At 40.0% G+C, this 27,297-nt stretch overlaps 1 protein-coding gene across 1 annotated transcript in view; it reads right to left on the bottom strand.

Moving 5' to 3' along the window:
• Positions 1–1,700: 1,700 nt before the first annotated feature.
• LOC144828410 (pentraxin fusion protein-like) overlaps positions 1,701–27,297 on the bottom strand; it is a 159,209-nt gene continuing 133,612 nt past the window's right edge. The window contains exons 3-4 of the mRNA XM_078686535.1: positions 26,933–27,215; positions 1,701–2,335 (exon numbers count right to left, since the gene is read on the bottom strand). Coding sequence (XP_078542661.1) covers positions 2,188–2,335; positions 26,933–27,215 — 431 coding nt within the window. The 3' untranslated portion in view covers positions 1,701–2,187. The remainder of the gene's footprint in view (positions 2,336–26,932; positions 27,216–27,297) is intronic.

Below are 27,297 nucleotides of genomic sequence, written 5' to 3'. Positions count from 1 at the left end.
ACACCTCTGGGAGTTTTCATATTGGCCAGACAGCTCAGTCAGTCATTGCACCTTTTTGATTGCACCTGTTTAAGGCATCAGGCTGAATTATGAATGCAGTAAGGCCTACTTAATAGGCATGAGGCAATTCTACATTCCCTTCTTGAAATTATCACTTAAAAATACCAGCATGCTCCACAAAATGTACACACCTCTTTTGTTTGTCCGCATGTATTTTGGTGAGGCATCACCCGATAACACTTTGATGTGTGTCTTTTTTGCAGTGCACTGTTAATGTCATTGAGCTATGTGTGAGAAGATCATAATAACATGAAATCGGAGCTACTGTGAACCTTTATTGAACATACTTCAGGGATGGGGTTTGACCTAGGAGCTAGAGATGCTTACTTTAGAGCTAGGTAAGTAGTTTTGAATCACAGCCTTGCACAAATCACTACATTTTCTGTGTCTAAAAAAGCAATGTGCTACGCAGTCTGGTTCAGCTGTAATGTGCTCAAATGTTCCTGGACCAAGTTTTCGCTAAGTAAAACTTGTAAAAAAACATCTAATATTTCAAATGTTTCTTCACACTTATTTTTAGCCTTTACTCTATTTTATGTCTGTCAAGCCCTAGCAAACTAATCAAATCAACAGTATCATAAATATATCACTTATGGTAAGAGAACAAGCACAGCAGATAAACAAAGTTTAATATATTCTTGTCAACAAGTGTTTTGTTGATCGCAACTTCTGTCTTAGCACGCCAAGTCAGCATGTAAATATATGTGCGCACAACCACGTAACGATAATTGAGGGGGCCCCCCTGCCAGGTGCGTGGGCCTGTGTTACCCCCTGCGCACAACATTCCAATGTAGTACTACGGCCCTACTGAGGTGCCGTACTTTGAAATAGTGAGGACGCTGCCACACACAGCGCATAACTCATCGTTATATGACATAACTCTATATTGAAATGTCGTACGCACATATATTTACATGCTGACTTGACGTGCTAAGATAGAAGTTGTGATTGCTCTTGAAATCCCCAATTTTCCCTGTCATATTTAGGCTGGGACGGAAGTATAACCAGCCAGAAGGCTTACAAGAACTTAGCCTTTATATTAAGCCCTGAGGAAGTCGCTGGTCTCTTGTCCCGATCGACGAAACATGTGTTGGCTGGAGTGTCTACAAGAAAATATTAAACTTTGTTTATCTGCTATGCTTGTTCTCTTTCCATAAGTGATATATTTATGAAACTGTTGATTTGATTTGTGTGCTAGGGCTTGATAGATATTAATATACTGATCCACGGATCTGAATTGTGGGGTATTGGATGATCAGCATCTCCCTGAGCACCAAATAACATAACCAAGAAAAAAGATATATACCGATAAGTGTAGGCGCCACCACCATTCAGGGCTTAATCATCTCGATACATTTTCCTATTTTATGTCTGGTTTAACATCACAGCTTTCTGTGACGTATTGCTACCAATTCTTTAAATTGGGCGTATGCTCCACTGAGAGGAGTATTATAAAATCTATTGGCTGCTTGGTTGTCATTCTACTCTAAAATAAGTTCTTGCTTTGACTGGAAATTCTGAGGTACTATTTAACATCCAAATGTACACTCAATTATCACGCTGTTTCTCTCATTCAGTTCTCTATCTTCTGAACGTGTCCTATAAAGAAAAAAATCATATTTTGCTCATTGTCTTCCCAGTACTGGCATAGCCAATAAGGCAGGCTTTAATGTGATAAACAGCATTTATGGATGCAGCACATATAAAAAGCAATTACATATCTCAGTATTTAATACATAGGCACATTAGAATAAACCATTTGCCGTTGCCAATGCTTTTTCTCTTTCTCTTAGACAAAGCACAATGCACTCCGAAATGTTGTCACTGAAAGAAAAAACTAATTTTAGCAATGGCTATAATCCTATTGTATGATAAATCACTGGAATTTCATTAGAGTATAGAACAATACATGGAAACCTGTATAGGGATTAGAATGGTTGCTTAGAGGAAGGCACCAATCACCAGTTTGTTCACACATGAAATGAGCCACATGTTAGAACCAACATGCAAGAAGTAAGGTAATACAGAGGGATAACATAATTTTCTAGACAATGGCACAACCAAGCATAGCAGAGCTTGGAGTATCTTGCCTCCATATCCGCACTATCCGATGTGTCCATTTTACTTCTATTCCTTCACAGCGTATACCTCAACTTCACACAGCGAAAGGTACTCGTTATAGTACGGAATAAGGATATGGACGTATTGGCCCTCCATCCCATTGCAGCAGAATACAGCAGGGCTGTAAATGTTTTCCTTTGTGAACATACCACAACTGCAACAAAAGAGATAAGCACAACATGTTTAAGTTAATGAGAAACAACACAGACTAAAAACAAAGGAATACATCACTAGAAACAATAACTTGCTACTATTTTTGATGACCTATATAATTTCTGCAACATAAAATCAATTTGGATTTAGTTATTTGGACTTACTCCAATGTTACCTTTCTTGCTGTATTACTTCTTACCAGGTCCTTACGTAGAGAATGTGACAGATTTACAAATACTTCCCTTATCTTGGAGGACCACCTTTATCGATACCTTGTAAGGGGGTGATTAGGACGGCGGAAGGACCGCCACGGCTGGGCTGGCAGTGGCGGTCCTTCCGCATCACTAAGCCCATTACCCATCGCCCAATTAGGATGGTGGTGGGTAATGTGGCGGAGGCGAAGTCCGTCTTCCGCTTCACTGCTAAAGACAATCATAGCGATTGCATGGGGTATGGTCCAGGGCTCCTAAAATGGTGGCGGCGCCTAGCCGGCACCGTACACCAAATTTGGATGGGGTTAGAAAAAAAAGGCTGGAGGGGACTGCATTTAGGGGCTTGTTTTGGGACCCCCTTGTTTGGGGAAGGGGGTTTCTGCACTGCGGGGTACCCAGGGTACCCCTCTGCATTTCCCTGCACTGCGTGGCAGGCACCGCATGGTGCCTGCCTTGAAGTGCAGGGAAATGCAGTGCATGCCAATTTGGCCTTGCGAACGGTGCTGCATCCAGCAAAACACAGTCCGTAAGGTTGATGGACCGGGAAGCGCCCGCCAGATTGGCAATCACATCCTAATGTGTGTGTTGGGACCGATGCATGTCTGGCAGGCGGTCCCAGCACTGCAGCAATGGTGGGTGGACTGATGTACGCCCGCCATCTTAATAAGCCCCTAAATTATTATCAATATGTTTGTAGATGTCTAAAAATGGACAACTCTCATGCATACCTATTCTCTGTATACCAACATATATGAGTTCCTCTGTACCTAACTTCATAATTTTCGACCAACAATGGTCCCCAAGAGTATATAGGATCAAAATTTAGAGATAAAACATAGGCCACAATGGGAGCTATATTAGGCCACTGTCCAGCCGGACAGGGTATTTTATTTTCTAGTAATTGAGAAATAACGGAATATGAAAACAGGCACAATCCTGTACCGTGTTGGGACCAAACAGGGAGAGGAATTTTAGGCAAGAAGAAGCATTATTGGCCACTTGTAATTCAGTGTAGTTCGTAAGTATTGCCAAACAAGTGCTAGACACAGCATGAATAAAACATAATAGTTGGGCTGTGAAAACACTTTAACCAAGTCGACGTTTCGATCCCTTATGCTCAATAGTGTGGGATCATCATCAGGAATAACAATAAAGACATTTGCTTGCCTGGTATATACATTTTAACACACAACCGCCTGTTGGAGGGAACAAAGATTGGAAAAAGGTTGGGAAAAAGAAAGCAAACAATTTCGCTGAATTAGACTCTGAATACAAATAGCACTGCACTTCATTCGGAACCGACTTATCGTGATGTCTAAATTTGTGCAAGTAGTGTTTGTAAACTTGAATCATGCGAGAAGTGACGCATTGTGACGTGTGCTTACAAGAATGTACTACTGAAGATTGGTATAAACATTATATTAAAAAACGGATGTTTAGTATAGCTAGACATTTTCTTATGTAAAAAAAGAATAATTACTCGCGAACATTCACGTACCCCCGTGTAACGTGCACACTCGTGCTCATTCATTCAGTGCTTCTAGGGGTTGGTACGCTTACCCATGCGGGTCGGTAGGGTTCAGGGGATTGTTTGGATTTGTCGGAGACAAATGCGATTAAGTGTCTCCTGTCAAGTGGGAGAGAGAGACCGATCAGGAGAAGGTTCCATCAGGATTATTTTAAGAATTACATGATAGCGGTTAAATATTATTACCTGTTTTTAGATCTAGGCTATCACAGTTATTCCGCCAAGGTTTTGGATCGATTAATAGCTGTGAATTAAAGGGATTGAGTATCAGGAAGGGGTTTCGTTAAAATAAGTGAACCTCTAGATGTTAAGAGTGGTCGTCAGAGCTTACCTTGAGGGTAGATAACCTTCGAGGTCCGATAGTGGCTCTCAAGAGTCTGCAAGGAAATTTTATAGTTTTTAGACTTTGATTGCGCTAAGCCATAGTAAGACCTTTTCTTCTAGAATAACTACCTCGCTTACCTTCGGAGTATGATTCCTCCCTGGGGCAGTAGTCTTGTTAACTCCCAAAGATAAAGCCCAAAAAGAGAGAATTGCATGTGTAACGACTTTCTCACCAATCTCTAACAAAATTAGGAAGTCAATTTTAAAACATTGGCCAACTCTGAATGTAGGTATTTTGAACATTGAAAAACCTCTATTTGCATTCAGAAAGAGTAGAAACCTAAAAGATCACCTTGTACGAGCAGCGTTGCCATCCTCTACTCAAAATCCAACCATAGATTTAATATGGGGACTACCCCCAATCACAGGACATGTGAAATGTGGTTTATACTATTGAATGCCCCTGCCCAAAACTATATGTTGGGCAGACCACCCAAAAAGCGAAGACCCGCATTTGTCAGCATCGAAGCAGAATCAGGTGCCGCACGGCCAATGCTCCACTGGTGGATCACTACATCACGGCAGGTCATAACGAAAATGACATCAAATGGACAATCCTGAAAGTCGTAAAACCACCACCAAGAGGTGGAAACTTATCACAGATGCTCAACAGAGAGGAGCTCAGGACTATGATTCAATTCGACACCATTCGCAATGGTCTCAACCGAGCTGAGGACTGGACCACATTACTATGAAACGAAAATTGATGGACTAAAACCTTGCACCAATGACCTTGAGAGACTAGACTTGTTCCACTGGCTAAGAGCCCCTTCCTTGTCTTGCATTATGCAAGTTAATGTTTTTTTAAAAATTTGACCCTTGTTGTGCTGACGCCGTGATTCAAATTCACAATTTGTTTGCATTCACACTTTTTCACTTCGCCGTTTAAGTTCTCGCACTTTTCCCACTATCTCACTAAGTAATTTAGCCTCGACAACCTCTACCAAATAACCCTATGGTTCTGAGAGATGGCCGCCCTATTTCCGTGAAATTATCAGCCACTTTCAATGACTACGACCCCACTCCAAGATGGCAGCGAATACCAATAGTCCTACTTCGCTGTTTTTGTCTGCACGCTTAATTGGCGTTCAAACCCACAGGTCTGTAGTGACTGCGATCTGGCAGTGCACCCAGGGTTACCATACACCACTGTTGAATCATACTCCGAAGGTAAGCGCGGTAGTTATTCTAGAAGAAAAGGTCTTACTATGGCTTAGCGCAATCAAAGTCTATAAACTATGAAATTTCCTTGCAGACTCTTGAGAGCCACTATCGGACCTCGAAGGTTATCTACCCTCAAGGTAAGCTCTGACGACCACTCTTAACCTCTACAGGTTCACTTATTTTAATTCTTTTTTTACATAAGAAAATGTCTAGCTATACTAAACATCCGTTTTTTAATATAATGTTTATAACAATCTTCAGTAGTACATTCTTGTAAGCACACGTCACAATGCGTCACTTCTCGCGTGATTCAAGTTTACAAACACTACTTGCACAAATTTAGACATCACGATAAGTCGGTTCCGAATGAAGTGCAGTGCTATTTGTATTCAGAGTCTAATTCATCGAAATTGTTTGCTTTCTTTTTTCCAACCTTTTTCCAATCTTTGTTCCCTCCAACAGGCGGTTGTGTGTTAAAATGTATATACCAGGCAAGCAAATGTCTTTATTGTTAGTCCTGATGATGATCCCACACTATTGAGCATAAGGGATCGAAACGTCGACTTGGTTAAAGGGTTTTCACAGCCCAACTATTATGTTTTATTCATGCTGTGTCTAGCACTTGTTTGGCAATACTTACAAACTACACTGAACTACAAGTGGCCAATAATGCTCCTTCTTGCCTAAAATTCCCCTCCCTGTTTGTTCCCAACACGGTACAGGATTGTGCCTGTTTTCATATTCCGTTATTTCTCAATTACTAGAAAATAAAATACCCTGTCCGGCTGGACAGTGGCCAAATATAGCTCCCATTGTGGCCTATGTTTTATCTCTAAATTTTGATCCTATATACTCTTGGGAACCATTGTTGTTTGAAAATTATTGATACCCACGGTCCCTGGATAACCGAATGGGTTCCCTTGTTTTTTGAAGCATAACTTCATAATTTGACACAAATTGGTAGTCTCCTATTTCATCCATTTCTCTAGAATCATCAGTATCTGATTTAGAATTAGAAGTGATTTCCTCATACTTTATATAATTCCTAGAAATGACAAAAACACTCCCTTGACAGCCAGTACAATCATTGAAAGTACTATAATAGATTTAGGCCATCAGAGCATGTGAAAAAAGCAGTGTACCTTATTATATGTCTCCAAAAAACATAATATCACACATCAGATTTAATTGCATTTTTGTACATAAGTTAATGAATGCCTCCTCTATGCAATTAGATAAGTATTTCATAGCACAACCCCAATACAAAAACAATGTTCCATATCCAAAAGATAACACAATAAGGCACAACAAAAGACAGACTTGTATCACATATATAAACATTGAAAAAAACATGTTATATATACAAGTAAAAAATCACAAAATGTATGTTATCATGGTACATCATTCTAGATTGAATTGCAACATTTTAAACCAATTAAGTGCTGAAGAAAATATTTATAAATGATCAAGCTAAATGATTTTTCTATGCGCACTTTCGGTGAGCTGCCTGCCTTCTTCAGGAAAAACTGCCAGTGAAGTGCAATGAGAACCTGCAATATATCACACAGGATACGCTGCTCAGGCTTCCGGTCTTTTGATTCCTTTCGTACTCTTGTGGCATCCCCAATGAGAATGATACATCATTCGGGCATCTGGGTGAGTTCTATATATGTTCACTTATTTGGGCTATTTAGGATATTGCCTATATTGTGTTTGTATCTATGATACCTGTAGAGAGAGGTTCTAACTGGCCTCAGGTGAGATCCATGGTTTGTATGCCACACCTAAATATCTTCGGCACAAACAGTCCCATTTATTTCATTGCGCATTCACATCTGTGGGAGGCCATTTCATCACTGAATGGTTCAGTAGTAATTCTTATTATGTTGACATTAACTGATATTTTGTCATCAAAATTCTCTATTGAATAGCAATATTTGATAGGAGATCTATGCTGCTATTTCACCTTGTAGTTTATATTCTGCCTGCATTTAGTGTTTCTTTGTATGGGTCTTTAAACTACTCTATTTTGCAACTATTGTTTTTGCCAATCAAAACGCCTGTAATATTAGCATTTTTTGACCTATATTTACTAATAATCAATTCATGGGCCTAGTTCAATTTGGTGGTTTCAGTATTATCTTGTTATAGCTTATATTGGAAGCTGGCGGTTATTTTCCAGGTGATCATGGTTCTTGCCATTTTGCACCCTTATTTGTGAGTGTGTGAACCACTTCTCTCAAAATTTTACATGATAGGTAAATTCAACTAACACGTTATTCGATCTGGTAATACATTTTGTCAGGTAGTGAATCTCCTCATTGTCACCTTTCTTTTTTTGTTTATTAGTGGTTCCAGACAGTGAATTCAGTTTGTTATAAAATGCATCTTTATTCCTTAACTCATTCCAAAATTAAAGTATATAGGCTCACTCCCCTGTTGTCTATTATTTATTACCACTGTTTACAACATTGTTTTAAATGAATGGTCAGACACAGTGATTGGCTTACGGCACAGGTGTAGAACTAAGAAATCTATAGTATGTTATAATTAACATGCATGTGAGTCTATATATCATTTTTCTCAATGTTGGGCCTTCTGAACTTCTCCTTATGTTCTGTTTCCTTTCCAGGCCACATCTGACAAAAATCCTAATTTTTTAGAGGGTTTTCAAATTAAAGACAATGAAATAAATATTTATTCTCACGGCCATTCAGAAAGTGTGATACATTGCAGGTTCTCATTTCACTTCACTGGTGGCTTTTCCTGAAGAAGGACCGTCAGCTCGCCGAAACGCGTGTAGAACAATAAATTATCTTCATCATTTGTCTAATCAGGAGAAAGATGAAATTAGTAATGAAGGTCTGAAGAGCAGGTTTCTAGCCCATACCTCCGAAGAAAAGAAGTGGGAATTGATACTGGACTTCGATTAAAGGAGATCCACCAGTACTGCCCATGGAGGAACCTCGGAGAAGAGAACTGCCGCTCAGCGATATTTCATCCTTTTGGCAAGTATCTATATACACTTTGTGGAAGGTTGTCAAAGCTGCATCATTGAGGAGAAACCATCTGCTCACACTTCACAGGGCCTATTGGACCCCGAAGAGGCTTTCCAAGCTGGGAGGCGTAGAGAAGGTCTGTGCGAAGTGTAAGTTGAGATGCGCAGATGATGTGCATATGTTCGCGCAGTGTCCTCAGATCCAGGGCTTCTGGAGGGAAGTTGGTAAGATTATCTCCGAAGTAATGAGTCCAGAAATTCAGGTAAGCCTGGTATTAATTATTTTCAGAATTTTACCTGATGACGGTAGTACCATCAAACTGTCAAATCTCCAAGTATAACTACTGTTTGTTTTAATACTGTTGGCAAGAAGAGAAATTTGTTTAAATTGGATATCACCTAATTCTCCAAAGTTGTTAGATTGGGTGTCCTCTGTTAAAAGAATTAATAAATTGGATATGGCCTGTGGAGCAAAGATAAGAACTAGGTTCTGGGGTATTTGGGATAATTGGGTTAATAATTTGAACTCTACAACTTTCTAGCACGTATAAAAAGTTCAATGATTATGAAGTAAGTGAGTTTTTGGGAATGGGTGTGATACGATCTTCGACATTCCCAAGTGTCATGCGGTCGGCGTCTCCAGAACAATCTGGAGGTGGCAGGAGATCTTTAGGGTTACGTATCTCCTCAACTGGGTCCAGGAAGGTGCCATGGTACTGCTTTATGACCACTCACTTTTTGCTTTTGCTTTAATGAGGACAAAGAGAAAAAAATAACATTTTAGAAGGAACTTAAAGATGCAGAACAGTTAGAGTGAGTTTCCTTACCCATGTGACCAACATAAACAACAGGTCTTAGAGGCCAGATGAAAGCAATGTTTATAAATAGGTTGAAGATAACGCTGCCCCATAGTAAAATATTTGTCTAGGAACCCAGCAATGAGGTGGGGACAGGGTTATTAAGCAAGCTGTGTGGCAAAGGTAAACAATCAATACATTAATGTCTTCCTATTAGATGGGTGTACCCATATACGAGTGGAAATAGAGATGTTGGAGAATGTAGGTACTTTATGAGACCTTGTATATGGCTCGTCTATCCAAAGGTGGTACAGAGGAGATATAGTGATTGTGCTGGGCTGCAAAGGATGTCTAGACCCAGGCTGAAGTATTAGAATCTCCAATAATAGACAGGTAGGTCAATAGATTAAGGCATCCAAGGTGCTTGGTCCAAATCGAAACTTGGGTAGCTTTTATAAATTAGTTTTGCTCCCAACCAGTCATTAAACTGATTAAGCATTGTAACTTTTTACTTAGTCTTGCAAAATTGTCCATTTCGTGAATGAGGTATGCCTCAGTCATTCTGAAACTGGGAAGAACCCTAAAATCTGCTAATAATAAAGGTCATTAGCTGCTCTCACTATTAATGCCAAATTATATGCAAAAGGTCTGGTTTCTAGAGCAGACCTGCTCTGGTCAGTTTTTGTATACCCAGACCAGTCTGAATTTATTCATGGCAGGCAAGCACATGAAAGACATGGTTTGTGAACCAGCCAGGAAGAAAAATGTGTAATAAATGATATATAAATTGTACATAATTCCCTCCTGTGTTGACTGCTTCTTCTTTAGCCTGGTCTGGAGCGGGTTACAGAATGGCCTATACTCTATCACAATGATTATGTTCAAATCGGTGATGGAAGGGAGTGCATTGTCCATTCTGATCTGTATTTAGACCCCTATGGAATCTAAACCTTCCAGAGGGAACCAGAACTATACCCTGTCTGCTCCATTGTTCATCTCAGCATACACCTGGCATGCACTAATGACAATAGGAAGATAAAAGATCATTTGAATCAAAAGAACATTACAGTATGTTTTTGTCAATAATACCTTTCTCATTTTGCGCTCACGGACAGCTTATGTCATGGCACCGATATATCAGAGCAGCACTTGTAAGGAACTGGAAGGTTATCAAATAACTATGAGCTTGACCTTGAATCAGGTAAATTCAATTGAGAACCCAGTTGCAGTTTAGAGGGGCAGTGGCATATCTTAAATATTTATCAAATAGGAATACCCTGCAAGTTGATCTCCTTAAGGCCAATCACACTCCATTATTTGCTGATAAGAGGAGTCATTTACTAGTAAAAACTGATACTACTCATAGTTTTGTGCTTCTTTGAGGCCCTTCTGTAGTGTGTTTATCTAGGTACCTATATTGATACTCCTATTTCTGACCCTTGTCCGGTTATTAATTCACTAATGTCCATACACCGGCACAGAAACCCGTTTTCAGATTAGGTCATAGCGCATGCTGTCACATTAAGCAAGCACTATCCCTTCAGCCCCCTAGAAAGCACACCGAGTTCTCAAAACAAATCAAACCTCCAACAGACCTGGGAAATCCCCCACAGCTATTGTTTTGATTTCGCTCGAGAACTCCTGCAAAGAATGTAAGAACGACCAGTCCTTATGACATTCTTGCTGACGTCTTATGTCCATCCTTACGTCAAACACGGCACCTTTCAGGTATAAATATACCGACGCTGCCCTAAGCTAAGACACGGTGGTGACGAGCTTGGAGCAGCGCTACTTGCCGGAGAGCCCAGCTGATGCAGGAAAGCCCACGGACGCTGCCCCTCCCTTTTGACGCGCTGAGAGAGACGCTGCCTTTTCTCCTGCCGAGAAATCCAGCCTCCGGCGTTTCCATCTGCCCTCGCGGGTAACTGGGATATCGAGTCCTGAGACAGAGATACCAACCCTCCAGCCTTCTAAATCCCAGGTACTGAACTGACTAACCCCTTACAGAGAATTCTTGAGTCAGATTCTTGGCGAAACAAACTTAACTAAAACTGCTACTTACTTACTCCCTCCCAAGTATTAGGCTTAGGTCAGGTACACTGGGGTAGGCGTAGTTAGAAGCACCAGTTGAGAACGATTAGTCAATGTATATATGTATGTATATCTTTTATCCATTTTAAGTATCATATGGCTAAGAAACCATATAAATGCTTTTACAGTATTATTTTATAATCCTGTTTTTACTGTATGCACTTTACTTAACTATAAGTATTGCAATAATAGCGATTAATTTCTCTTGTATGAGAAAAGAGACTGATTAATAAATAACATCTTTTTATTGAAACACGCCCATCTCTTATTTCTCTACAAACTGGTGAAACTAAGAATGCACGTACTGACTGAGTAAAATAGTTGTCTGTTGTTTTCACACAACTCTAGAGATATACTCTTGATTAGGGGAGAGCAAAGTTGTCATGTTCTATGGTTGTCAGAAACTAAATCCCTTCTTGTCTATCCAGGGTGTTTAAACTCCTCCTTGCCTATTCGAGAAAGTTTCTAGTGAACTCTGAGCTAGCTGGCACACATAACTTTAAGTCTAATATCGTCAGTAGAAGACCTAGTTAACCACAGTCCTACGTCGATACTATTGAAGATATTATTCCAATGCGCAGAGCCTATTGGGATAATAGGAACTACACTACATGGCGCCCAACGGTTTGGATAGGCGATAAATCTAACGCAAGACATTAGAGTAACTCAGTCGTGCTTTTTCACACAGACCCTTTTTCCCATAAAACTCCAAAGATGTCTGGAGTGGGTGAAAGGTTAATCCGCCAAACTTAGTAAGAGGAGACTCCTATGTATGGTTTTGGTTTATTCAACGTTGAAAGATACAGTGTTCCAAAATATTGTGCATCTAATCTTTGTTTCCGTGGAAACCTGATCTGCAACAAAAACCCTTCTTGACAGTAAAATGTCAGACAATGAAGAAGAAAGGGAGGCAGCTAGAGTAGCAGCTCAACTCCTAGCGGATGACACACGTCTCCTGCAAACTGACCCGGGTGCAATACTCATCCCGGTCAGCATAAGAAAAACTATAACTTTAAAACTTATAGAAAATGGACTAACACCGAGAGGTGGTACAGTCATATTCGTAATTGAGGCACACGAATATCGGCAGACAGAGGTATTCTATTCATGGAAAAATTTTCCAGCAGCAAACGCTGTAACAAAGGAGTTCCATTATTACAAGATAGAGGAACCTCCGGATGAGAACACCCCTTTCGAGGAGGTGGAAATACCACTCAAATACCAAGAGCACCTGCTCTTGTTTAAAGGCGCCCTAAAACATAATGATCACATCACCAGGCTCGGTCCACTAGGTAGACCAGGAGCAACGTGGCCGGTTCTAGCCAGCTACACACCACATCCAGACATTGGAAAAATGTCAATACCAGAACCTTTAACGCAGTTAAAACAACTGATTAAAATACACAGACAACTAGTCCAATATGTAATGCGGACTTCAACAGTCCAACCAGCTATTAAAATTCCACAGCTGACCCCTCATCAGGGGAACACAAATAAAATCACACCACAGAACATGCAGTCCTGTCTAGGTAAAGTACCCATTAAAAGGGAACAAATTCCATTCTGGTTAGCCCAGAAAATCACTCAAATAGAGGCGGTATTTCCAGATACCACACCTGTTGAGAAACACAGAATTCTGACTATCTGTCTCCCAATGGGGATCACACCACATGTGGAGGACTGTGACACTTGGGGTACAGTCTTTGCTTCCGTTTACACAAAAACACATGGTGTTCCGTCCATGGCGGTAATACCAGAGGTGCTAAAACAGATTCAAAATGAATACGGTCCAGAACCTGCTTTAACTCTGGGTATGAAATTACTGAAAGACTTCAAGCAGGTCTCGGCAATATTACTAGCAAACATAAAAGGGAAAGCAGCAAATGTGGCGATCCGCCAAAGATTAAAGGAAACAGATATAGCAGACCAACCATTTGAACTTGCCAGAATCATAGAAAAATCCTATGAAGAACTAGGAAGAGATAGTTTGGGTGGGAAACCAGTGAAACCCCAACTAATAGAAAATCCTGAAAAGGTATTTATTAAAAATAATCTAAACACTTCAAAAAAGAACTGGGATGGAAATAAACAATCCACTCCCAAAGAAAAAAGATTCCAGTCCAGAGGAAGGTCTCCTCGGCGGAGAGAAAGATCTCCGGACCAAGGACACAAGTCTCCCCAGAGGGAGCCCTCTGAGAAAAAATACAACCTTAGAAATAGGGATAATTTGAAGAAACCTGACAGATATCAAGATATTGATACACGTCCCTCTCGATCTTTTCAGACTTCCTCGCAGAAATCGGAAAGAAGAGGACGGTCAGAACACAGGGAAGAGCACGTCAAGTCCAAAGACAAAGAACCTGCTCATCAAAGTAAAAAGTTAAAATTTCCAAAGAAGAAGGTAGCCAACATTAACATAAGCAAACATGCCGAGGATCCTGAGGACTCAGCTGAAAAACGGAGAGTGGGCCCAGACAATGTTAGACAGCGCAGCAGAAGTGAGCATAGCTCGCAAGATCCTGATGAATCATCTGGAGACAGTGGACACGAATGAGTACATTCAGGTGGAAACTGCAGATACCAGAGTTAGCAAACCTCATAAAATATATGAAATAACCTTACGTATAGAGGGAGATAAGACTAGGAAAATAAGGGGTCTATTTTGGGATAATCTCTCCAAGGGCTATGACATCCTTCTAGCTGAAAAAGACTGAAAAAGACTGGCCACCAGAGTTTTTCAGGGAGTGCCCTCATGGCGAAGAAATGATTATGCCTGCCTTCTCAAATCTTATTCCAATTCATAAAAAATATACACTTGCAAGAAAGTGGGCAGTAGCCCAGGCTCCTGCACTATATAAAAATCATGTGGGATGGGATGAGGACTCTCCTCCTCACAAGATCCAGCTAAAATCTCAACCGACTGCACAGAGGCAGTACCCAATTAAGCAAGAAGCTAAAAAACAGGTCAGAGAGATCTTAGATCAACTTGATTACCAGGAGGTGATTGAAACATGCACCTCACAAATGAACAATCCTTTGTTTCCTGTCTCCAAACCAGATGATTCATATCGTCTAGTTTTGGACTACAGACACCTTAACTCATGTTGCAAAACTTTTGCAGTACAAAACTCACACAGTGCAGCACTAATGAATAGCATAGTGCGCAATAATACAAAACAATATTAGACATCTCTAATGGATTCTTTTGTCAAAATATAGCACCTGAAAGCAGATATTTGACCGCTTTCTCAATAAATGGCTCGCAGAAAAATTTCTGTTGTTTGCCCCAAGGGTTCAAGAACAGCCCAGGATTATTCTCAGCGAGGGTAACAGAGTTACTACAAATGTATGATGATGAGGCATTATCTTATGTCGATGACATCTATCTAACAGACGATGACTTGGATACTCACTTGAAAAGAGTGAACACCATAATACTTGGGTTCGCAGCAGAGGGTTACAAATTCAACTTCAAGAAGTCAAGAATTGCCCATCTGACAGTCCTATTTTTAGGATATGAATTATCAAGTGAAGGCAAAAGCCTGGCTGACAATTTCCTAGAAAAATGTGCTGTAATCCAAGCACCTAGGACACTGAGAAACTTGCAATCAAATCTAGGTTTCCTGAATTTCGGAAGAACTTACATTATAAACTATGCAGAGAGGGTTAAACCTCTCAATGATCTAATAAAACCAGATTTTAAAAGAATCAATTGGACTCAAAAACACACAGAAATTCTGAGATCTTTACAAACAGACATGTTAGTTAAAACAAAACTGCAAACACGCGATAACACACGCAACCTTGTGATTCGAGTCATCCCAGGAAGATGCAGATTCACATATCTAACCTCAAATGAGGGAGAAAAGGTACCAATAGCATACAAATCACATTTGTACACAGAAGCTGAAAAAACATTCAGCATTAAGGAAAACATTGTTCACGCTGTTCAAACAGCTGTAGCAAGAGAAAGATACCATGCTGACAGCAGACAGATTACAGTCAGAACAGCAGAATCGGCCTGTGAGGCATTAACAAGCCCATGTAATTTACCTACAATGGCACTGAATCCAAAATGGATACAATGGGAAGATTCTCTTGCTACAGACAAAGTGAAATACTATTTTGATCCAGAGATGACAAAATTAAAAAATCTAGAATATGAAAGAGAATATCCTCTGCCAATCGACATTCTGCCCATACAACAGTACGCCTGTGTAATACATACAGACGGACATGTTCAGCCCTCAGTTTGGGGAGAACAAGCTTATAACGCCACATGCGAGATTACAAAAGACGTGTGGCGCGGAGGTAAATTAAAACATCTGTTTTCAAAAACACACTCAGTGGAAAATAATTCAGAACAACAAACTGAAATAATAGCATTAAAAATGGCGCTAGATAATCAGGATCGCGAATTCCCGACACTAATAGTGTGTGATTCATATTACTGCGTCAAATCGTACAATAACGACTTGCAGAAATGGGTTGAAAACGGGTACAAAGATGACACAGGTGCCACAATAAAGCAAAAATCGCTTTGGGAACAAATAGTTCTTTTAAAGAAAGAACTACCAAAGACTCACGTGATACACTCACTGAGTCATCAGCGTGATGGCGTTCACGTTGCAGGGAATTCATTGGCTGAGACAGCCACAGCGGAAACAACCAAATCGGCTTCCGTAGCTACAAAAAAGCGTTCAGTAAAATACATTGACGGGGAACAATGCTGGCGGTAAAAACATCATCAAAAGGCGTCTGCTCAGCGCTACCCCTCATGTATCCACTCAATTATACATACATAATCGATGCAAACTCCGTTCCTTTTGCTCGAATCCCTGGAGTGGAGGATAGAGTGATTCCAAACATGGACAGGAGAGGCTTGTTAATAGCAGACGCACCTATGGGTGAGGGTCTTAGACACCTTACACTTAAGGATTCTCTAGAAGAATTACAATCAACATACTGGTGGCCAGGAATGAGCCTGCAACATCACATATTTGCAAAAAACTGTCCAGACTGCAACAGAGACCGCAGTGGTGACCGAGACGGTGTATTGCCATGGCGTTTCACCCAATAAGGATTAGGCTATCGACAGAAAATACCCAGTATGAATAATGCGTCATATTAACATGTAGAGACTATTTTCACTTATAATGTAGACCCCAGCTCTAAGCTGACGTCTGAACTGTTATAAAAAGATTTGCGAGTCTATAATGGCATATACGCAATTGGCATGCTACATTCTGACCAGGGTCCTGCTTTTAGCTCTCGAGCTTATAAGGCGGACATGGCCGGCATGGGCATAGCATTGCGGTACTCTTGTCACCTCCTTCCCGAGGGAAACGGGATGGTGTAAAGAAAAAACCAGGGCATAGAGCAATCTATAACAGCAAAGGTATAAGGTTCGGAAGCTGGGTGGGTCAAACATTTAATAAGTGTCCAACGTAGTCTTAATAATCTGCCAAGAAATTCTCTGAGAGGTCTCAGTCCGTACGAACTATTGTTTGGGACTAGAATGTTAATCCAGGACCTTGATAGTCAAACTTCAGTGGTTAAAGAAAAATGCTTTGATATCAAAGATCGTTTGGCTATTTTACAGGTCTTAAACGAAACAAGAAAATACCTGAGCAACATAAAGTTAAAACAGCAGCCAATAACCACTGAAGAGAAACCACCTGTCCCAGCAAGGCCTGTCTGGATTCCAAAAATCGGGGATCTGGTCAGAGAGAAGATCGCGGTGAAGAAGGAATTTGCGCCTTCTTACAGAACAGCAGTTTCTGTCTTGTCTGTCAACGGGACAAGATCAGTAGTACTACCGCCCCTTGCTGGTAAAAAGGAGAACCGAGTTGTATCCATCGACCTGGTTAAACCACAATCATGTGGCCGATAACAAGTAGTAGGCCAAGTGGACTCCCAAGAAGTAGTAGAACACCAAAGTTTGCTGCAAACACAGAGGTTCAAACTGAAAGACTAATCACAATTAATAAACCTACAGTAAAACATCAAGTACTACGCAACAAAGCCATGGAACTTAAACCTCTTGAAACCCAAATTAAAATCTTAAATCAAGAAACACCAGTCTACAATGATGTAACCACAGACTATGCTAATGAAACAAAGAAACTTCCAAAAACGAAAAGGAATCCAGAAGCAATTGAAACAATTGACAGAACAGCATCAGGCTACTTCATCAACTTCGATGATTTTTCTGAAGATCTGAGTGAACCTGATGAACAGCGGACAACAAAAACTTTTAGAGATAAAGCAAAGGAAATCTTTCATCAACTAAAAGAAACCTATCTGATTTCCCCATGGATTGAACTTTGGGTTGCACTAGGAGTATTCATCCTCATACTTTGGCTCATCATGGTACTATGCTTGGGACATTTCATTGAGGGAAAATATGCTACAATGGACACAGCAAGTCAGAAAATCAACTTGGTCCTGAAACCACACAAGTCTTCACACATAGAGAAAAGAGAACTTTCTTCAGTAAACTTCACAGCCAATCCTATACCCGGTGGGGTAGCATGGGACAAAACTGATTACGAAATATATGGTCCGGTTGAACTCCTGAAGTATCCTCATCAATTCAAGATTTCTTTAAGTGACTTTGTAAAACCAAGCACATTTGCTGATGATTGGGACTTTGAAAGTATTAATGATATGATGTCTGATCTAGTAATGTCAGCTAAATTTACAGAACATGATTATTTGCAAGGTTCATCTAATTACGATCAAATGTTTTGTTATAACCATTATGGTAACCATTATCTGCATAAATCTACTCAACCTAGAAATGTTTTAAAATTTAACCAATGGGAACATTGTGCGACTCCACCAAAAGGCAGTTCAAAGACATTTTTTGATAAATATTCATACGTTTCAGGGTTCAACACAAGTAATGCAGAATCATTTTATTTCAAATTGTTAAATAAGACAGGAGTGAAAACCATGCTTACAAACACAAAATTTATATATTCAGACTCATTCTTTGAAAAAATGAATACATTCGGTTTTGATTTCTGGAACAATAACATTGAAACGAAAACGATCTGGGGCACAAAAGATTGGCAAGTGCAAGGTATAGAATCATTATTTAGAGCCTGCATGATCCCAGAACAAAGTATATTTTTGAATGATACAATTCAACAGATATCCTGTCTTGGCCTAGCCAAAATTAAAGACTTAAATAAACCGTCTATTCCAATACCAACACCTAACAGTAATAGCAACACGGAGGTTGAGATAGACGTATCCCATATTTTAAACCAAAACAGAACACATACTGATTGGAAACAATGGTTGATCTGGCCCACAGACACAAATAACTGTCAAGACAGATTCCTGAACAAAATACAGGGGTTCACATTGACCCGGCCAGACCCAAGATACTCCCAGAGACAACATCCAGGGATTGTAACCACTTACAGTGTGGGGAAACTCTGCCTTCAATGGCTACATACATCCAAACTGTCAGAAATTAAGCAACACTTAACTGTACCTAAAGAAGGTGCTGACTTGCGTGATTTCATCATGGGACCACGCAAACAGCGTCTAAAATGTTTCATAGCGGCCTCTATATATGCAGCTTACAACGAAGCTTGGAAAGTAACTCAAATTGAGACAGCAGAAAAAATACGGGAAATTGACCATGTTAATTTGGAAAAATCACTTTCTGTTATGGACAATGGGTTAATGACTCTGTCTTCCAGAATATATTCACTGGACAGTATTGTATCTTCTGCAATCGATATAATAGAACAAGACTTACTGATGTTGCAACACGGTCAGTCTCAATTACGTTCTATTGTACAGCTTGGCTGGATGTTACAAAATCTGCGTTCAGGCTATGTGCCTTGGCGTTTAATCAACACAACGTCACTATTTAATATCTTTAACCTTACTGATAAACAAATCAGTTTGGCACAAAAGGGTGCTGACTATACAATTCTGAGCTTTGAAAAACTTGAGAGATTACCATTGACAATGTCAGAACGACCTGTCATTGAATGGATAATACATGGAATAATAAATATACCGATAACAACTTTCCAGTTTCAATACTGCCAAAAATATATACAGGCAGGCCAGTATGAAAGGTTGGGTAAAGGATACATTAAGTCCACATGGAACTTGCCCTACACACACACATGTGTCAGTAATAACGGACAGAGTGTATTTCTTAGTGATAATAATTGTGAAAAATCACTAAGTGGCATACTTCTGTGTCAGGGTATTAGTTTGCATGGGGCCTGTGAAGGGACTTCAAATAACCTTTCATGTCACCAGTTAGGCACACCTGCAACACAACTAGAACCATTCTTTAGAAGACTTTCGAACGGGAGTTACATTCTAATTGTAGATCACAGATGTTGTGGCTTGCTGCCAGGAAAACCTTATCTTGTAAGCGTGACTTCCAGGGTCATGTGCTGTGAAAGAGTATTGTTCCCGAATGATGCTCCAGACAGGGAGGGAAGGTTATGGCCCAGTTTAAAAATCTCTTCTATTCGAATTGATACTTTAAGCAGAATGAAGACTACAGACGCCAACCCAGTTGACGTCATCAAAAGAAACGTACGATCTCCAAGTTGCAAGGACAACGGCAGAGATTCATTCAATGTTATCAACAAATTGCCCCCTACACTTCGCAGAAATACTGAACGAAATCTTAAATATTTCTGATACAAGTGGAATCGCAAGTGTATTTAAGAAAGTTTTTTCAGGCGCTTTAACCCCATTCAAAGCGATCCTGGGTATCTTTCCAAATTTGGTCCATTCCATCTTTGGCGGACTTCCACTCCTGTTGGGACTCGTAGCAGGCATTTTATTCTTGCTACTCTTGCTTCGTTATGGCAAGCCATGTCACAGACAAGACTCCAGCAACAATGGAAGAAACGATCCTAGCTATCCGCTACCGGGACCGCATAACTAAAGTCCTTGGCTTAGCCCGGCTACGAGATCTAAATATGACCTGGTTTCTTTCATTCAGACCCATCTGGCAGAACTGTGTTATGCCTGTATTAAGGTGCATGCTATGCGGCGAAGAATGCGTGTTGGACACCTGTCGTACACTACAATCAGACGTACCATTGGATGCAAATACTTTGTTGGGTCCAGTAAAGGCTCATGCATTGTGCTGTCCCCAGCGGCTACCTATCCTGATGACGGCATTCGTGGAGACTTCACCACTACGATTGAAGGGTAGTGAAGTACAAGATGAAAGCAGCATCAACCAGGTACGACCTTCTGTAAGCAGTTCTGATCAAACCATCATTGAAAGCAATCATGCGCATGACTGCATGGTAGCGACATTTTTGAACCTAGTCGAACTTTCACCAGAAGCTGTAGACTGTTTTTTCGAGAGTCTTTCTGAAATGATGTTTTCACCGGAACAGAGAGAATGATTTTCAACAAACTTGCACACGGCGTTCCCTGAACTCTGAATTTGGCCTTCAGTCTTTTGAAAACAAAGTGACTGTGAACTATTCTTTCTCTTCTCCCCTGAATAGCGAAAACTTTTTTCCAATTCCAAAATATTTACCTTTTTGGCACTTATCGTCTGCTTAAAGTAAAACTATTCTTAGAGAACAGAACTTCTATTCTTAGGAATACTAGAGACATTACATTACCTCAACCTCTAGTTTATATGCAATTAATTGTGTTTATACGTGATGAGATGGTCTCGCAATTTTTTTCTGTATCAAGAGCCATTTCATGTGTAATTTCGCAAATCATTCATGCTGATATAAAATATGCATCTCCTTATTGAATGATTATACTGCTTGAATGCATACAGTACCTATACTCATTTCATGCATTTCGCATACACCATTTTTCAAATACAAAAGAAAAAAAATGTTTTTGGGATGGTTTGGTATACACATGCACTGTTAGTTATGTTTACTATTGCTTAGGTTAGTAAATATGTACATAAAATCGTGGAGTGGGTGTAGTGTGTTTATCTAGGTACCTATATTGATACTGATATTTCTGACCCTTGTCCGGTTATTAATTCACTAATGTCCATACACCGGCACAGAAACCCGTTTTCAGATTAGGTCATAGCGCATGCTGTCACATTAAGCAAGCACTATCCCTTCAGCCCCCTAGAAAGCACACCGAGTTCTCAAAACAAATCAAACCTCCAACAGACATGGGAAATCCCCCGCAGCTATTGTTTTGATTTCGCTCGAGAACTCCTGCAAAGAATGTAAGAACGACCAGTCCTTATGACATTCTTGCTGACGTCTTATGTCCATCCTTACGTCAAACACGGCACCTTTCAGGTATAAATATACCGACGCTGCCCTAAGCTAAGACACGGTGGTGACGAGCTTGGAGCAGCGCTACTTGCCGGAGAGCCCAGCTGATGCAGGAAAGCCCACGGACGCTGCCCCTCCCTTTTGACGCGCTGAGAGGGTCGCTGCCTTTTCTCCTGCCGAGAAATCCAGCCTCCGGCGTTTCCAGCCGCCCTCGCGGGTAACTGGGATATCGAGTCCTGAGACAGAGATACCAACCCTCCAGCCTTCTAAATCCCAGGTACTGAACTGACTAACCCCTTACAGAGAATTCTTGAGTCAGATTCTTGGCGAAACAAACTTAACTAAAACTGCTACTTACTTACTCCCTCCCAAGTATTAGGCTTAGGTCAGGTACACCGGGGTAGGCGTAGTTAGAAGCACCAGTTGAGAACGATTAGTCAATGTATATATGTATGTATATCTTTTATCCATTTTAAGTATCATATGGCTAAGAAACCATATAAATGCTTTTACAGTATTATTTTATAATCCTGTTTTTACTGTATGCACTTTACTTAACTATAAGTATTGCAATAATAGCGATTCATTTCTCTTGTATGAGAAAAGAGACTGATCAATAAATAACATCTTTTTATTGAAACACGCCCATCTCTTATTTCTCTACAAACTGGTGGAACTATAAATGCACGTACTGATTGAGTAAAATAGTTGTCTTTTGTTTTCACACGACTCTAGAGATATACTCTTGATTAGGGGAGAGCAAAGTTGTCATGTTCTATGGTTGTCAGAAACTAAATCCCTTCTTGTCTATCCAGGGAGGTTAAACTCTTCCTTGCCTATTCGAGAAAGTTTCTAGTGAACTCTGAGCTAGCTGGCACACATAACTTTAAGTCTAATATCGTCAGTAGAAGACCTAGTTAACCACAGTCCTACGTCTATACTATTGAAGATATTATTCCAATGCGCAGAGCCTATTGGGATAATAGGAACTACACTACACTTCTGATTACTGTTGACACGGGTATATTTAAGTCTCTGAAGCATTACAGTAGCTCTGTGGTGTATATAACCCTTTCTCCAGGTATTGTGTGATTGGTCTTTGCTGGAAACTGACACATTGTGGGTCCAAATGGTGATAGGCAGATCTGCTTGTGATATAGCATGGTTTCCATGGCACAGGCACCTACCAATCCTATACCTCCCTACTCTGCTACATACACTTTTAAAATTGTGGGATTCACATATTCACATCTCCTTATACACCCAACCATTTTAATCCAGACTTAGCACTAGGAGGATATAGGACCAGTGTGAACATTTTCCATGGGGACTTTCTATAAATGGAAATTTAATTTGGAGGTGGAGGAAAAATGAGTTTATTAATCAGGGACACTTATTTGGGCTTGAATTAATAAGTGGAAATTCAACTGAAGATCCAGTTACAATTTTGCTGGCCAGTTGGCCTCCTTCATGTGCTGATATACGCAGTGATTTCAAACACTGATCCATTCTCTTTATCTCTTGTTGTGGGGTGATTGGCAAAACAATAAATAAATACTCCTCATTATCTTGTTCTTTCTGGTTACTATTGAAATGGCCTTCATTGTTGACCTGAAGAATTCTATATTGTAATGTGGTTGTGAAGGCTCCCAGCCCAGTGTACCAATTAAACTCCTACTGCATCTCAAATCGTAGGGTAGGTAGGTGTTACCAAACAGAAAGTATACAATTATTTGTACTAGCTCTGAGTATTGTTTGATTGATGATTGGTGGAAATTGATATGTTTTGGGTCCACATGAAGCAAGTGGTAGTAGGCAGGTTAGCTTGGGATGTAGCATGACTATGACACAGGAAATTACATTCATTGTTGCTTTGTCCCTGCCTTGTATGCCTTTCAAATTTTGGGTCATCAAAGGATGATTAACCACCTATTCATCTCCTTATGCACCCATCGATTTCAACCCAGACTTGACACAAAGAGTGAAAGTTTGTCCATATGATGAATGGCATGAATGGGGTATAAAGGAACATTGCTGTGTCATGGGGACACAGGGGGACACAGATACATGCTTTCGCACTTGCAAATTGGAATTTGGAGGTGGAGGAAAGGCATCTTTCTTTATAAGACCAATTAAACAATGTGTGATGCACTCTAAAATAAGAACATTGCCCATAAGAGAGATGTTGAAGTACAGACATTATACTCTTGGTATTCTGGGCCTAAGGGGTGTGATCTCCAAGCTGTATTCAGTATTGCATGATATTCAACTGTTTTTGTAGGTTGGGGATGAGAGCATTGTCTTGTGGGTCTATTCATTTCAACCTCTTTGGCACATTACACGGTTATACGGCTAGAAACAGGATTTACTGCATGGTTAGTACTCTGTGACCACAATATTCCATTCCATCAATACTCATGTTATTCTTAGATGTTGAATGAGTTATAGGCTGATCTGAGGCATATATGGTAGTACTTCCTTGGGTTGAATACACTATTTTTGGAAAGCTGAGCTACCAGTAATCAATGCTATTTTGGGATCCCCTTTCATAGCAGACTCAGAGCTTTAATTTTAGGAAACTGTCTTTTCGGAACTGAAAGTAGCACACAGGCGGGAAACAACGCTTACATATGATGACTTGCACTAGATGTCACTCTAGACTAAGGAATAGTATGATTTACTATTCCAACCCCTTCCCTAGTGGGAGTTGGAAGAGTAAATCATACTATTCCTAAGTCCAGCGTGCCATCTACTGCAAGTCTTTGTAACAACTTGCATTATAGTGGCACTGCACTGTAACAACGAGATTGTTGTAACAACCGCATTGTGATTGCATTGCAGTGTGAAAACCACATTGTAAAGTGTCATATTCCAAGCAGGCTGCTGTTGATACAGCATTCTGCTTTCTTATGAGAGGTGTGAACAACTCTCATGAAGGAACACAAAGAGCCTGCTCAGGTAAGAGGTGTAAAATCCTCCTAGCAAATGGAGTAGTACTGCAATCAGCTTGTTAGTTGCCCCATCTCCATATGCTTGTAATTTGAATAAAAGTGGCACCGCTGTCACCCAGACCTGAGATCACATCAGAACTGGAGAACAGAGTGAACAAGGATTACCTGCTGTTTCCAGGATCCAGCCTAGATGTGTCATTCATATTCTGCTTTCATCGTCTACAGTATAAGAGCAAGGGGCGATGGTTTGAATGATTGCATTTGTCTTTTTCACAGGTAGCATATCTGCACACAAGGTAGTTCCCTTCAGAGTTAATGTATTTATTTTAACATTCGTATTACTTTAATGTAGCTTTTGTTTACAGCATCTAATATGATAGCAAGATTCATGTACCAGATAAGAGCACAGTGTCCATCCAGCTTTATCAATTCCTGTATCTTAAAAATGCTATTGTAAATTCCTTTTGAAGTGTCTTGTTTCACAGGATAACACATTGCATCCATTTGAAAACTGTTCTGCACTAAGGTATTGCATTTTTACTATGCAGGCAATACACAAACCAAAAGCTACAATATTATACATGAAAATTTGTGAGCGGATAATTCTTCAGAACACATTTACTCTGGACTCATTTCATCTATAGTTTTTTACTAAATTATGTTCAGGAAAAAAAATCAGCCTTTATTATGTTTAATCAGCAGCACTTTTTTGCAATTTCCTTCTTTGTTTGTTTCCTTCATCTTCCTTTCTTACTAACTTTCTTTCTTTCTTTCTTTTGCTCTTTTCCTCCGTTTTTCATTTCTTAACTCCTTTCTAACTTTTCTTGCTTCCTTTCCTTCTTTCACACGTTCTTTCTTCCTTATTTCCTTCTTTCTTTTTCTCGTTTGTTCTTTTCTTTCTTTTTCTTTCCTTCAATATTTCTTTCCATCTGCTCTTCCTTCTCTTTTTTCCTTTTTCTTCTTTAATTCCTGCCTTTTTGCTTTCTTGCCATTTTTCCTTAATTTTTCTTTCACTCTTTTCTTTCTTTCCTTCTTGCATATTTCTTTCCTTCTTGCCTTCTCTCTTTACCTATTGCTTTCTTACTTGCAGTTGTTCTTGCCATTTTGTTATTCATCCCTTCTTGTTTTCCTCCTTTTTTGCCTTATTTCTTGCTGTATTTCTTGCCTTTTTCTTTCTTTCTTTCTTTCTTTCTTTCTTTCTTTCTATCTTTCTTTCTTTCTTTCTTTCTTTCTCAAAGGTAAGAGGCTGGCTGCCAATAGATGCACACGTGGCTTATTTTGGTCTGTGTTAGCTAAGACCATTTGATTTCATTAAAATTATGTGTATGACCTAGTTGCATATAGGGGTATTTAGTCACACCAAATTCAATTTATGTGGTAATTTCACAAATCATGAAAAAACACGGTTTGGCAAAACGTTGGTGGGCGATGGCAGACCCAATAACTTTGCCAATGCTTGCTGCAAATTGGTTTTATAGTGTTCCATTTTCTACTTTTTCAACTGTTTTGTTACTTCTAAATAATTTAAACTTGTCCCTTTGATAAAGTCTGACTTATCTAAACCACAACTATTCAGGACTGAGCTAAGGTTTTACAATTGTATCTGAGTGGACCTGATATGGAATTGTGAGTTTATAACACAGTGAGGTCACACAACCACACCATACGTTAAACCACTTTCCTCACACTTTTTCATGATTTCAAGCACATTTCTGACTGCTTTGTTCTGCAAATTTCAAACCCTGAAGGTGAGTTTATGGTAGTGTGATCTACTACTTTGCAGTAGTATAAATGGATCTTCACTAATGCACTCGTCAGTTCAGCAAAAAGGTCAGTTTGAAGGAGTATGTTCTTGGTTGCTTTAGCTGAATCCTTCTGCCACAGAGTTATCTTGCAAACCTAATATCTGCAGCAAATATAGGTATCAAGATCTATGGCTTCTGGGTGGCATGTGGGCTGTGGATGTCCCCCAAATTTATTGACAAGCCAAATCGAGTAACTCGGAATCTGCAGGCCAGTCTTCACGCTGTTTTGGTCCTTGCTATTTTGGTGGCATCATGACAATATCCATCAAACACTGGGAAAGAAGGGGACAGGCATTGCTTCACAGTTTTAGTGCTTTGTTAACTTCAGGATGAGAATAGGGTTCAAACCATTATTTCTTACTAAAATAATACAGTTCATACAACAACAGCAAAGACTTACGATGGGTTGGCACCATTCGGAGAGTCTCCAATACGAACGTGAGCCAACATCAGGCGCTCTTGGCAACAGTCGTTTCTGTTAAATACTCTGATTGTGGATATGTTGTAGGACTTTTTCAGATCCAGCCTCCACCAGGGAGCCATCTGTTTGTCAGTGTGGGTGCAGGAAGAATTAAAGAAATCAGTAGTCCGTTGTCCATCAATGGCAAGTGAAGCATTAGCCCATGGAAATACATCAAACTGAGAAGACTGACTGGCAATTCCTTGCTGTGCTATGTTAATTTCTAAAAGAATGAAGGACATTAAGAGATGTGACTCAACATAATCCTCAAACCTCTGTGCAAGTTTCACCTAAAAGTACTTGAT

Source organism: Lissotriton helveticus, chromosome 4_1 (assembly GCF_964261635.1).
Source record: "Lissotriton helveticus chromosome 4_1, aLisHel1.1, whole genome shotgun sequence".
NCBI classification, from domain to species: Eukaryota; Metazoa; Chordata; class Amphibia; order Caudata; family Salamandridae; genus Lissotriton; species Lissotriton helveticus.
This window is presented reverse-complemented; position numbering and strand designations above follow the sequence as displayed.